The sequence below is a fragment of the Pararge aegeria genome, chromosome Z (assembly GCF_905163445.1).
Source record: "Pararge aegeria chromosome Z, ilParAegt1.1, whole genome shotgun sequence".
In the NCBI taxonomy this organism is placed as follows: Eukaryota; Metazoa; Arthropoda; class Insecta; order Lepidoptera; family Nymphalidae; genus Pararge; species Pararge aegeria.
The window spans coordinates 24,292,264-24,305,622 of record NC_053208.1 but is presented as its reverse complement, the minus strand read 5'-3'; the positions used below and the strand labels follow the sequence as shown (position 1 = coordinate 24,305,622).

General features: G+C 37.8%; 2 protein-coding genes across 4 annotated transcripts in view; both read right to left on the bottom strand.

Annotated features, from left to right (window-relative positions):
• Window positions 1-1,576, bottom strand: part of LOC120636305 — a 30,767-nt gene extending 29,191 nt beyond the window's left edge. For 2 of the 3 annotated variants that reach the window (XM_039907729.1, XM_039907731.1), the window contains exon 1: window positions 1,442-1,537. The gene's annotated coding sequence lies outside the window, so the exon portion shown is untranslated. Of the gene's footprint in view, window positions 1-1,441 lie in introns of all 3 variants that reach the window. The other variant, XM_039907730.1, reaches the window with a different exon arrangement.
• LOC120635965 lies at window positions 1,528-11,556 on the bottom strand. Its single transcript, XM_039907176.1, has 3 exons — window positions 11,297-11,556; window positions 10,035-10,207; window positions 1,528-1,582 (listed from the first exon to the last, which is right to left on the bottom strand). The coding sequence occupies exons 1-3, from the start codon at window positions 11,554-11,556 to the stop codon at window positions 1,560-1,562; spliced, it is 456 nt and encodes a 151-aa protein (XP_039763110.1). The 3' UTR covers window positions 1,528-1,559.
• Window positions 11,557-13,359: the final 1,803 nt, after the last annotated feature.

Sequence of the window (13,359 nt, the reverse complement as noted above, 5' to 3'; positions counted from 1 at the left end):
TAGCTATTTGCAAGTGAAAGAGATTTGAGATAATCATTGTAGATCATATCCGTATTACCCGGTGGAGGCCAGGTTCTTTATTGCGCAAAGAACGGCGCATATTATGACGACAACGGGTCAAAGAGCTGGTCCTTGGAACGTACACTAAAACGATGACAGGAGTCTTTTTCAATAAGTTGCGACGCTCTCCGTTTCTGTGTAGGTACGCCAGCCATAATACGTACAATGTTCATTTGTATCGAATTACAACATTCTAGGTCAGCTTCGATTTTTGTATAACTTCGGCGTAAAATTATGCGATATTAGAAATTGTTTTTTAGTTTCAAAACGGAAATTAAAAACTAGAATGTTATTATTATCAAGTCCTAACATAACATCATATCCTGTTAAACTGATGCTAAACTGGCTCGCGGCGATCGTAGGGCACATGAAGTTTCACACCGCAGCTCTGTTTACACATTAGTTTCGCGAGAAGTACAGAACTCACGTGTATCTATAACTAACTATGCATAACCGTGCAAAGGGTATGCACATACCCTTTGCACTTAAGATACTGGCGTCGGTATAATGTTACATAATCACTGTTCAAACTGAGGCGAATCCCACGTGGAACGCTGACAGACGCAAATATTGGCGCGATAGACGCGCAACTAAAGACGTAACTAAGTACGCGGAATACTGCGCCGACGGGATTTATGATCACTTTAAACAACTTCTAAAACCAACGCAAACTATATATCTTGAATCTTGTGAATCTTTTTTTAGTTCGAAATCAAGTGACAGATTTCTCCATTGAGCAAAAAACAGTGAAACGCGAGCAGTCACGTCAGTTTCGGAGGCTAAGCGATCGAGCGAGTGAGTTGCTCCGAATCGTATGCTGCGTCCCGTACGTAATCGCCTCAGTTGGCTCAGAGCTTAAGATAATCCTTGTTTACAGTAGTACTTCCTTTATTTGCAATTAAGAGCGCTCGCTGAAGTTGTAGAGCTTAACAGCCTCGCGATTCAGTAACTTTACGAGCAGTTGTCAACTGGTCATCTTCATACAAAGCGCATAATTTGACACCCACAGTTGTCAACCCATCGCAAACTTTGTATTCAAGAATAATTTTCGGACAAGTTGTTAACTGGCCTTCTTCATACAAAACACATAATTAACACCCACATTTCTTGACCTATGGCAAACTTTGTATTTACTGCAGCAGTAGTTTTTTGTTCAAGTAGTTCACTGGCCTTATTCAAACAAAACACATAATTTCAAACTCAGTTTTTAACCCATCGCAAACTTTGTATTTAGATGGCACAGTCCCATCGTGGAGCGACTCTAAGAAACGTTTCTGCATAGGGCGCCATGAAGTAAATAAAAACCGAATTGCAATATAGAAAACTGTAAAAACTAGGGTTATCAATCGTTACTAATAAAGATTAAAGCTAGAGTACTCACGTGGTCAGTAGGAACAGATCTTCGGGTGAGAGGACATCTAAACAATCGTCTGATGCTAACGGGTCCAGCTCGATGATGTGCGGTTCCGCCGCTACATCATGCTTACTCTTTCCGAATGTCAATAAACCATCTGGCGGGTATCTAAACCAAAAGTGCACACACATTAACATGGTTGTCACTGCACAAAACTTTTCATTGCTAAATATGAATAATCAACAGGGATTTGCTCAAAAATTAAAAGTTAAAGCCCCCCAAATTATAAATTTGCGAAACAACAGCTCTCTTAATTTTTTTTAAACACACACAAGCTGTAATTGTTGTTCTAGTATGAATGCGCCATAAAAAAAAAACCTTAAATATTCTTATATTTTCGGCTTAGGGTCAAGTCAAAGATTAGCATTGAAGCTGAGAATATTAGTAATTATGTTGTTTAATTCAGAATTTGAAGAACTTTAACATACGAGAAATAGGCCAATGGACAAACAGACGGGAAAACTGTAAATTCGCCCAACTAAGCCCGGTCAATCAAAAGGAGTGGTTTCCCACCAGAGGTGTGCGCAAAGAATAAACCAGCCGATAAGATCGCTACATTTTCCTGCATTGTGTGAGAATAGGAAAATGATCCGGTACGGAAAATTACAACAAAGCCAGTTGTCTTTTTTTATTTGGTCAAAGCTCACTGCTCAGCTTCCTAGTGAAACTCGGGGGGCGAGTTGCCTACAGTCAAAGGGCATTCCAAATAGAAAATATGAAATTTATGTCCAAACAATGTTTGAGTTTCATCGCAAAGCTACGGGCGCTATTTGCCTCGCATGTCTAAAATAGAAATATAGCGTTTCAAAGGCTGATATCAACTGCATTGTTTACCAAGTACATATAAAAAAAATCATTTCGAAATGTCAGGATCGACGGACAAACAAATATTAAATGAATTCAAAAACAGGCCGCGACGCGATTTCGTATGCCGTCGGATATGCAGTTTTGATGTGTAATTAATATGTATTTCGCAATTTCCTGCAAGTGTACTTATTATTAATGTAGAGAATACAAAGCTAGGCAAAATACAAGCAATGTCACAGGTAGCCGAGTGACGCAAAAATCGGTATGTGCCACAGAGTATAACAACGTATGCTAAATAATATTTAATTTCGACAAGCCATGTCATCATTCATATCAAAACGATAGAAAAAACACGCTCAGCCTTAGTTATTATATATATAAAAACAAATAAAACATACACATCAATGAAATAAAAGAGATAAACAACAAAAGCAATGCAAAAAAACATTATATAATGAAAAACGAAAGGAAAAATCAAAGCTCAAAGATATTGTTAAAATGAATTTATAAAATAAAAATCGCAGGCTTGAAATACCCCCAACGCTTTCCGCGATAGAATTAAACCCCCAACCCCGTTACCTCCCCCCCCCCCCGGACCCCCCACACCTAGTAACATCAACCTCTTATTTCACAACAAAACTGACAACACTAGCGGGCAGCCAACCAAAATAAGTACCATCAGGGAGCTACAGATGACATTGCAAGTAATTCTACTGCAAATAAATTCGCATAAACCAAAGTTAATGAAATAACAAGTAAAATGTTTATCGCTAAAGGCAGTAATGCCGCCAGCAATTTTCGAAGGTTTTGCTCGGATAAAAATTTAAAAAAAAAACTTAAATGGGAGTCAAACAGTCAAATCATATTAATTGGTACAGATTTGGCCATAATCCCTACTAATATTATAAATGTGAATGTAAGTTTGTTTGTTACGCTTTCACGCGAAAACTACTGAACCGATCTTCATGAAACTATTTATACATATTTTTGGAGGTATTAGAAATAGTATAGTTTACGTTACAAAGAAAAAAAAAATTACGTAAGAGAAAAAAAAAATTGTGATAAAATCTAAAAATCCCATATATGACTATAGGTGTAGACTATGCCGCAGTACGCTGCCTCCCAAAATTACGCGGGCGTAGCCGCAGGGCACATCTAGTATATTATATAAATATTATGGAGTAAAATTAAATCTGTTAAGAGAATAAAGTAGACTAGAAAAAAGCGAGTTAAATAATAAGTAAGTATAGTAAAAACAGCATAAACAACAAATAGAAGTTCACAAAACATAATTTGTACCGAAACATTAGAGATATAATAGGTATGTGAGGTGTTATGAGGGGGAGCTACTAGCCGCCCGTAACGGATTGGCAGGTTTAGCTAATGTACTTCAACTCTCAGTTGAAGATTATCATCAGATGTACTAACACTACATTTTAGTGCCGCTTAGGTCTAGTGGCTAGCATGCTCGACTAACGATCATATCGTCTTCGGTTAGATTCCCTGGGCCACCTACCAAAATGTATTACTATAAGCACATTTGAAACGTCCAGTCTGTTTGTAGTGACTACCACCGGTTCGGAAGGCAGATTCAATTCAAAACGCACATAACTCCGTAAAGTTAAGGACCTGGCTAATATTACTCATAATCATCATCATCACATAAACCCCCTACAGAGCACGGGTCTCTTCCTATATTTAGAAGGGGTTAAGGCCGTAGTCCACCAGGCTGGCCCAGTACGGATTGGTGGACTCCACACACCTTTGTGAACATTATCGGGAAGGCATTTTTATAATTTTTATTAGTGTTTTTACCTACACTTGGAGGAATTATCAATTTTATATTTTGAAATTCAAATTTTTTATATGCATTTTAAATTTATAAAACTCGGGAATGCAGGTTTCCTAACGATGTTTCCCTTCACCGATGAAACAAGTAATATTTTAATTCCTTAAAATGCACATAACTTAGAAAAGTTTTATGTCCGTGCTCGGATTCGAACTCGGCCCCCCGAAAGTGAAGTCGAGCTCCTAACCAAAGCGCTATCACCGCTGATATTACTGACTTGTGATAATATAATCGTAAGAAACACATCGAAGCAGCGTGGTGATACAGAACTCTAAACAATCTATGTTCCCAGTGGTGGGACACTAACTGACTGAAGATAACTAACATTGTGATAATACCCGGGATGCATTAACGTGCTTTAACGTGGTAAAGTTCGAACTAGTTAAACTTTTATCACATTGCTTAACCAACACTATCGATTGATTTAAGCGGCCGCAACTAGGCCACACTCCCGATATACGATGGTGAGACTAAACTAGCAGACTAAATTTATAAAATGAAATTTAATTATAAGTCGTGTCACGTGAAAACATCACTTAGAATAGAATGTAATAGAATATCTTTATTTGCAAATTACAAGTTTGAAAGCTGTTACATATTTATAAATGATAAGGAAGTGGTGATAGCCCAGTAATAAGGACTTCACATTCGGGGAGCAAAGTTCGAATCGCAGCACGCACCTCTAATTTTCTAAGTTTTTTTTTTAATTGTATAGACAAGTGCTTGACTGCAATCACACCTGATGGTAAGTGATGATGCAGCCTAAGATGAAGCTAGCTTGCCTGGAAGATGCCTATTCACCCTTGATTTGAAGGTACCCAAATTATATGTATCGTGGAAGACGGAAGATGGGAGGGCATTCCAGGCCTTTGCTGTGCGGATCAGAAAGGAAGAAACAAAACGCTTCGTACGTGTTGATGGTATTACAACAACATAACGGTGCAGATTCTTTCGGTACCTCGCAGTTCGATGGTAGAATGGAGATGGTTTAACCAAATCGAATAGCTCCTGAGCACACTCTCCGAAATGAATCTTGTAGACAGCCAGACAGGCAACCTTGCGCCGGTGTTCAAGGCTTCAAAATCTACTGACAACAAGGTCGTTGCCAATGAGTCTCCTACCACGACGATCCACCGAATCCAATCAAGTTATGTGCGTTTTAAGTCATTAAAATATCACTTGCTTCAACGGTGAAGGAAAACATCGTAAGGAAACCTGCATGCTTCAAAGGTCTACATAATGTCCACAAGGGTGTGTGGAGTGGAATGACAAGGTAGAATGGAAGCAGCCAGCCTCGCTCTCATCTCCCGCAAGATAGCAAAATGATTGTAAATGTTGATGTTGGAAAAGAGCAACTACTGAGTTTCTTGCCGGCTCTTCTCGGTAGAATCTGCTTTCCGAACCGGTGGTAGAGTCACACAAACATACATGCTTGACGTTTCAAAAGTGCTTATAAAGTAGGCCTACTTGAAATAAATGAATTTGAATTTGAATTTGGAGTCAACCAATACGACGTACCGACCGTAGTCCACCAAGCTGGCCGCGCTGGGCCACAGTCTTAACCCCTTCTCATTTATCGGAGGAGAACCTGTAGTAGGCCGGTAATGGGTTGATATGATGCTGATATGTAAATCATGGTAATCACTTCCCTACAGTGGAGGTCTCAAGGGTGTTATCTTTATCTGTACCTAATTAAGTTATGAATGGTTCATCCATTGAGGGAAAGGCAGGTAAAATATACTGTAAAACTAATGTTTTTATACGGCCGACTGGCGCAGTGGGCAGCGACCCTGCTTTCTGAGTCCAAGGCCGTCGGTTCGATTCGCACAACGGAACGGAAAATGTTTGTGTGATGAACATGAATATTTTCCAGTGTCTGGATGTTTATCTGTTTATTATAAGTTTTTATATATATCCCTACCAATATTATAAATGTGAATGTAAGTTTGTTTGTTACGCTTTCACGCGATAACTACTAAACCGATCTTTATGAAACTTTTATACATATTCTTGGAGGTATTAGAAATAATATAGTATACTTTTCATTGAAAAAAATATACGTAAGAAAAAAAATATTTGTGAAAAAATCTCAAAATCTCATATATGACTATAGGTATAGACTAAGTAGCAGTATGCTGTTTCCCAAAATTACGCGGGCGAAGCCGCAGGGCACATCTAGTTATTCATAAAAATATTCATCAGTCATCTTAGTACCCATAACACAAGCTACGCTTACTTTGGGGCTAGATGGCGATGTGTGTACTGTCGTAGTATATTTATTTATTTATTTATGAGTCCCATGAGTAATCTATATTTTGCCGGGATAAAAATCTATCTTATGACCGTTTCCGGATGAGAGCTGTCTGTACCAAATTTCATTAAGATCGGTGCAGCAGTTGACCGGTTGAGGTTCGTGACAACCTAGCGCAGTGGTAAGAACTGTGGTTATACGCGGGAGGCCCTTGTTCGATTCACGTCAGGGGTAATTTTGGAACTTATAATTTCAGAATTATCTCCGGTCTGGTCTGGTGGGAGACAAACACGTGCCGCCAAACTATTAAGCATTCCGACGTGAAGGTAAAATTTACAAACATTACAAACTCGTATCTTCTTTTCAGTTAATCCCAAGAATTGGGATATTTAACGCTAAAAGATTATTTTTAACTGGACTGATATCAATATCTACTGAGTTTAGCGTTTCTTTCTTATAAACTTCCATCCCCTAGTTGTCTCCCTATTTTGAAGGCTTAACATTAAAAATTACAAATGCTTTCTCCAAAACTTGGGCTATCATATACAAAAAGATTTTTCAAATGTGACACGCTGTTTCAGAGATAAGCGCGTTCAAACAGAAACACAAACTATTCTGCTTTAATATTCGTATAAATGAAAACCAGTTATGACGGCTTAATTTGCGAGATACGCTGGACGTAGGTGGCGTAGTTCGAAAATCGTGCCTAACAATTTATGGCCCGCTCTGGAAATCGACTCAGAACCTTATGAAATGTCGAAAATGTTATCCACTAGACTAGTATACTGTAAACAAAAAAAAACATCTCATTGATTTTACGTTTCTTCTTCGCTCCATAATACTCACTAACAACACAATAAAACGCCCTGACCTGACCTGACCGTGTACCGAACGCAGTATATTGACAACCTTGAGGGTTCTTGCAAGTCAATTGGAATAATGGATTGTTGAACAAATATTTGCAGATAAGATAAAAATTTACATGAATTACCATTTGAAAAAATAGATATAATAAAAATTTAAAATTCAAAATCCCCGACTCTTAACATAGCGTACATTATTCTACTACTCTAGCCTATTCATGCAATTCTAGAAATTTTAATTTTAAACAGAATTGTGGAAAAAATTCGCTATTTTCGACCGATTTTCATCAAACAGAGCTAACAACAACGCTCCCACCTTTCAACCAACAAATAAATTAAATTAAAATCGGTTCATCCGTTACGGAAATACGATGCCACAGACAGACATACACCCACACACACAGACAGACATAAACACACCCACACCCACACACACACACGGATACGTCAAACTAAAACTCTGCCCATTGTTTTTGCGTCGGGGAATAAGCAACTTCAGTAAAAACATCAGAAAATGAAATAAACGACGCCGGTTAAAACTATCAACGCAACAGCTTATTCCGTAAGCAACAGGTAAATAGAATTTCGCGTCGACGCCATCAATACCCTTAGTGTAAGTTACAAGTAAAAGAAGTTGATCGTCTCGGAATCCCAGCCTATGCGAAACATGAAACTAGACCGTATATTGTGTAACTAATAACTAAAAAATTGAGTTTCGTTTATAAAAGCAAGTTTTTTATTACTTCAATTATAATAGTAATTACAAAAGTAATATACAGGAGCGCAAAAAAGGCATGACAGCATAAGAGACAATCATGCCTTGGATATGACGACTTATTGATAGACTTACTACCAATAGATGTCTCACATCAAAACGTAAAAGCAAATCGATTACCGTTACGGGTTTTCAACGTTTGTCAACTTACGCTCAAGGCTCAGGGGGCTTACTATACTGCTTAAAGCAATGTTATTTTAATATTGTAAACGATTTGTTTCAAAATTATAATCCCTATTTTTAGGACGTCGAGGTGTTGATAAATTGTGTGTGTCGAGATATTGTCATTTTAAGAAATCCCCTAGGAAGAAGCTCGTCGATTGAACTATTCTCACTAACCGAGGTTCTATTATAGTAATGAATGTAATATACCAAACTTAAGTGCAAAACAATAAACGAAACCCTCATGCGCGTATAATTGTCGAAATCGCCGAATTCGCAATAAGGTCCTAAACGCTCTTATTACCTGAAACTACTCACATAAAGTCAATTTAATGTATGAAACCTAAAAGAGGTAGCGCATAGCAAACCACTATGTATAACTCTTTAAAATGGAATGCTTCCATTAAAATGCACCTTCGCTTACTAATATTGTGAAATGGCTCGCTAACAATCTAAGTCGACAGTCGCTTTCGAATATCGAAATACCTTTACAATGCAAAAGTGGTATCTGAGACTTCGCACACTAAAACCATCATGTTAAGTTGGAAAACTTTGTCAACGGCACGATACAACTACTTTTATAATCCCCTGTCAACCGAGTTATTACATGTCAGCGGCAAATCACGGACAAGCCTTCGCGCGGGCGCAAGTCGACATCGAAAACGATTTTTCTTTCTAAGATCTTTTTTAACTTTTATTAAAATTTCTCACCGGGGTGATGGCTTAAACTTAATCGACCTCTACGAATGAACCTCATACTAAGGGCACGAGTAATAAAATTCGAATCGTCTTCGAATAAAACAAAAAATAATAATAGATCGAAATAATACCTCTAACGATCGATTCGCAAAAAGGCACATAGTCCAACTGAATCGATAAGGATTAAAAAACTAATCGCCTAGAATAACGGACAGTCATAAGAGCAACCTAATTATTATGATAATATAATAAAATAAATATAATGTTAACCCTCATCTTAAGCCATAACCAATATCAAATGTTTGAAGTATCCATCTCTTGCACCTACACATCTCACCGGGGATTATCGTTTATTCCAACTGATTGATATTGAAGGATATGATCCGGTTGATGTGTCCAGCTCTAACATTATATTTGATCTCTCACGAAGCCCGTTCGTGTCTGTCCCTTGTCCCCACGCAAGCTCAATTAATTATATTGTAGTACACAATATACTATTTTGTTGCCTCTAATCTAGTGCTGTGTTGCTGTTCCCGTATACTCGAAGACAAAGTTAGGACGCATCGTAAATAGGGTCTGAGTGAGTTTGCGTCCAACGGCGAAATACGTCTACGATGAACATCGATACCTACTGTATTCGGCCGTCTAACTATAAAGTACTTATTAAGTACTACCTTTGTTGAACGCACCAATTAAGATGCTTTCGCTCTTTGTCTGCCGTACAGTGCTCGCAAAACAAGTAATTCTATCTGAACCCGAAGTGAAAATAAATAATCCCGGGGCGATTGGCGATTTCTGTGCTTACATTAACAGCTATGTTGCAGCTTCAGATAAGACTACTAATTGGTTGTATAACACCCAATTAAATAGGTCGGAGAACCGATGGACGCTGGGGTACCAAAGTGCTGGAACGACGACCGGACAATGGACAGCATCGGTAAACGCAGCGATGGTCGACGCTAGTCGCTTGCAGCCGCTGGAATCACGTTTGTTCAGCAGTAGACGTCAATCGTTGGAAGTGATGATGACGATGACGAACACCTATTGTTCACGTTACAAAGCTGCTTCGGAGTGAAGGTTGCGTCGTTCCGCGCCCACCTCCATCACACCTAAATATAATCGCGCTAAGGAGTTAGAAAAAGGTTAATACTCACAAAGTATATCGTGGTGGGGCGGCGCAAAGCGCCCGCCCCCGGTTGTACACAGGCCCACACGTGGCGCCTTCTCTCTGCTGTGGTCAATATCCAAATTATCACTTTGGAACTGCTCAGAGCGGGTGCGCGTAGGCGCAGCCAGGTTGCTGAGGCTGCCTACCAGTCGATAGTATCTGCAAATGATATACAGTTTTAAATACTAATCTTTTATTCATCAGGAATACAAGCTACGCTATTTTTTTTGCAAGTTCGCCGACCGAAGGTTGGAGTTTGAACCGTCGATACTTCTGGTTTCAGCAGCTTGTCCTCTAAATTATTTACTATTGTGCTAAGACGCTTAAAACATATCTAAATTTAAAAAAAGCTTAAGACTACACTCATAGGCTCGCAGTTACGGTCCTGAAGCAGCCGACGCTAAAATACTTGATATATCCTGAGACTAAGCGGATGTTTACAATAAATTTCAATTCTAACTCGTCACTACAAAGCCTACTACATAATATTGTACCATGTTATTTTTTTCTAACTAATCGGCTATAACACAACCGGACAAAACCCGGTGTCATTAAAAATGCACAAAATAAATAAATAAGTGTTATAAAACAAAATAAAACAGAACAAAATGCAATAATTCAAAATAAAATAAAGTCAAACAATATCTACTTAAAAAGGAGTTGAATAAGTCACTAATAAAAAAATCTACGCATACTTCATACAATCGTTAATGGAAATTGACAGCATTTCAAGATTTATATTATAAATTAAATAACAAACTGTTCCTTAAATAAACTTAAAAAAAACTAGTCTCTTATGTTATCTCTCTTAACTTAGTCTCACTAATTATAAATTGATAAAATTAATTGTAATTAAAATAAAACACTAACTATACCTAAATATTTTCCTATACTAACTTATTTCTAATTTTAATGCTAGCCCGCCCGCCCGCCGGAACTGTGTGACGATTCCAAGTTCAAACCCGCCTCCCTAGCGACGAGGACTTTGCCCAGCAGTGGGAACCTAAATACTAAATTTATCTCTAAATTAAATATTAGGTACTTATCCTTTATAACTATAACAAAAAAAAAAAAACTTTTTCCACCACTTAAAAAAAAACAACAACAAATTGCCGCTTAACTTTTTGCCGATAACAATTGAATTATTGTAAAATTATTCTATTATAATCGTTTTATTTAATTCTAACATTTAACTACGGAAACACAAATATATGTGCAACAATATGCTGCAAGCAGGGCAACACGTACCGTACTTGTTGCTCGAAAGGAAACAAGACTGCGATATACGACCGATGGCGTCCGACTGAAGCCTGAAACGCCCGGGAGAGACTACGTGGGTCGAGGAGTGAGGGAGGGGCGCACAGGGCGGCGGCATAGGGAATGGAGGTGGAGGCAAACGTTTGGGCGGTTAGTGTGACTATGTGGGCAAGAGTCCTGGGAGCACTAAGCCGATTCGTACCTTTGCTACCGACTTCCCTAAAGTTACGTAAAAATACATCTTCGTACATCTTCTATAACAAGCACGTGTTTACACCCACAAACTTATGATATACTACTTTTATTAATACATCTATATTACTTAAAGATATATGTGGGTACAAAATACCTCTATGACCAGCAGTGTACGGCAATCGCTTAAAGTAATGATCGTCTTGACATGTATTCTATTTTTAAGATATAGATAGACATAATTATATTTTTTTTATATGCATTAGGTAACCAGTAAACTACGCGTCAATAAATTAAAAAAAAACTATCTCACATTAAAATAGCTATTCAAGTATTAGTATTTCATATTCTTAAACATATTTTTTTACAGGTAGTCTGTCCCGCTTTTTTCTAATTCATCCTATCAACCCATTGCATGGGCCATAACAAAGCACCGGTCTCCGCCCAGAATGAGAAGGGTTTAGACCGTAGTCCACCACGCCGGCCTAGTGCGGATTGGTGGACGTTTAGCTAATTGGAAATGTAATATTTGCTATACTACGGGGCGTTCGACGCGAATATGAAAAGGTATGCACTGTATTTATATGTAACTGGACAAATTAATTATTGACCGCAATGCCATGCGATGAATTTATTTTGTATGAATACATTCTCTCATTGTGATTCTGAAATGTAATAAAGTACACGTAATGTGTTACTTGATAAATAACTAGTAAATCGTTTTTATTAATTTTCGGATCAGGAGGATTACAACGATCTGCCTATGAATGCACACCAAACTAAGTACTGATAACTAAGAAAAACGCATGATGCATGATGACCATAACAAAGAATCGCTAAAATATTGTACTTATATTCATGTATTAAGGAATACGTATTTTTTTTTAAATCGATGTGAAATTGCTATTTATTTTCAATTAATAGTATTTATTTCAATATGTATTCCAAAATCTAGCGATCCGACATGAGTAAATGACTAATACTATGAAATCATAATTTTACGTCACGTCTATATTTTAAACATAATTTTTATGTCTGTCGTTGTAAGTATTTTATGATTTTTAACTACTAAGTTTTTTTTAAACAAATACCAAAATGAATAATCTTTAGCTATGGAACAACGACATACTAAAGTACTAATTTGACTATGACGTCAAGAGTCCATGACACTCGGCTAGCGTTTTCGGGGATTTTTTTTACATATAATTGGCATTATATATCAACAAAACCTTTATTTCTGCAAAAATAAGATATTTTTCTGGATATATAGTAGATACTTCAAAACATCAAAGGGCAGTTTTTCATATCGATCCATTACCGGCCAACTACAGGGCAAGGGGAGTACCACAATGAGAAGGGGTTAAGGCCGTTGTCCAACACGCTGACCCAGTGCGGATCGGTGGACTCCACACACCTTTGAGAACATTATATAGAACTCTCAGGCATGCATGTTTCCTGACGATGTTTTCCTTCACCGTCGGAGCAAGTGATAATTTTAATTACTTAGAACGCACATAACACAGAAAAGTTAAGAGGAGGGTGCGAGCTCCTACCCACTGCGCTGTCACCGCTTACATTACATATACGCGTATACAATTAGGCATTATTTCTCTGATTATTTAACATCGTTAGCGCATTATTAAATATATGTTAGGGGTATGACAGTTATAATACAACCCCCAAGTCCGTCTGCCTATTTGGTCCCATTCGTATTTAATGCAGATCCGACCAAGATCATCGGATAGACGTCGCAACGGATAACAGCAATCAGTGCAATGGTTTAGTAAACAGTATATTGAGCATTCGTTACATAACCCGTACCTACCCCGTAGAATATAAAGAGGCCGACTGTCTTTTTTTTT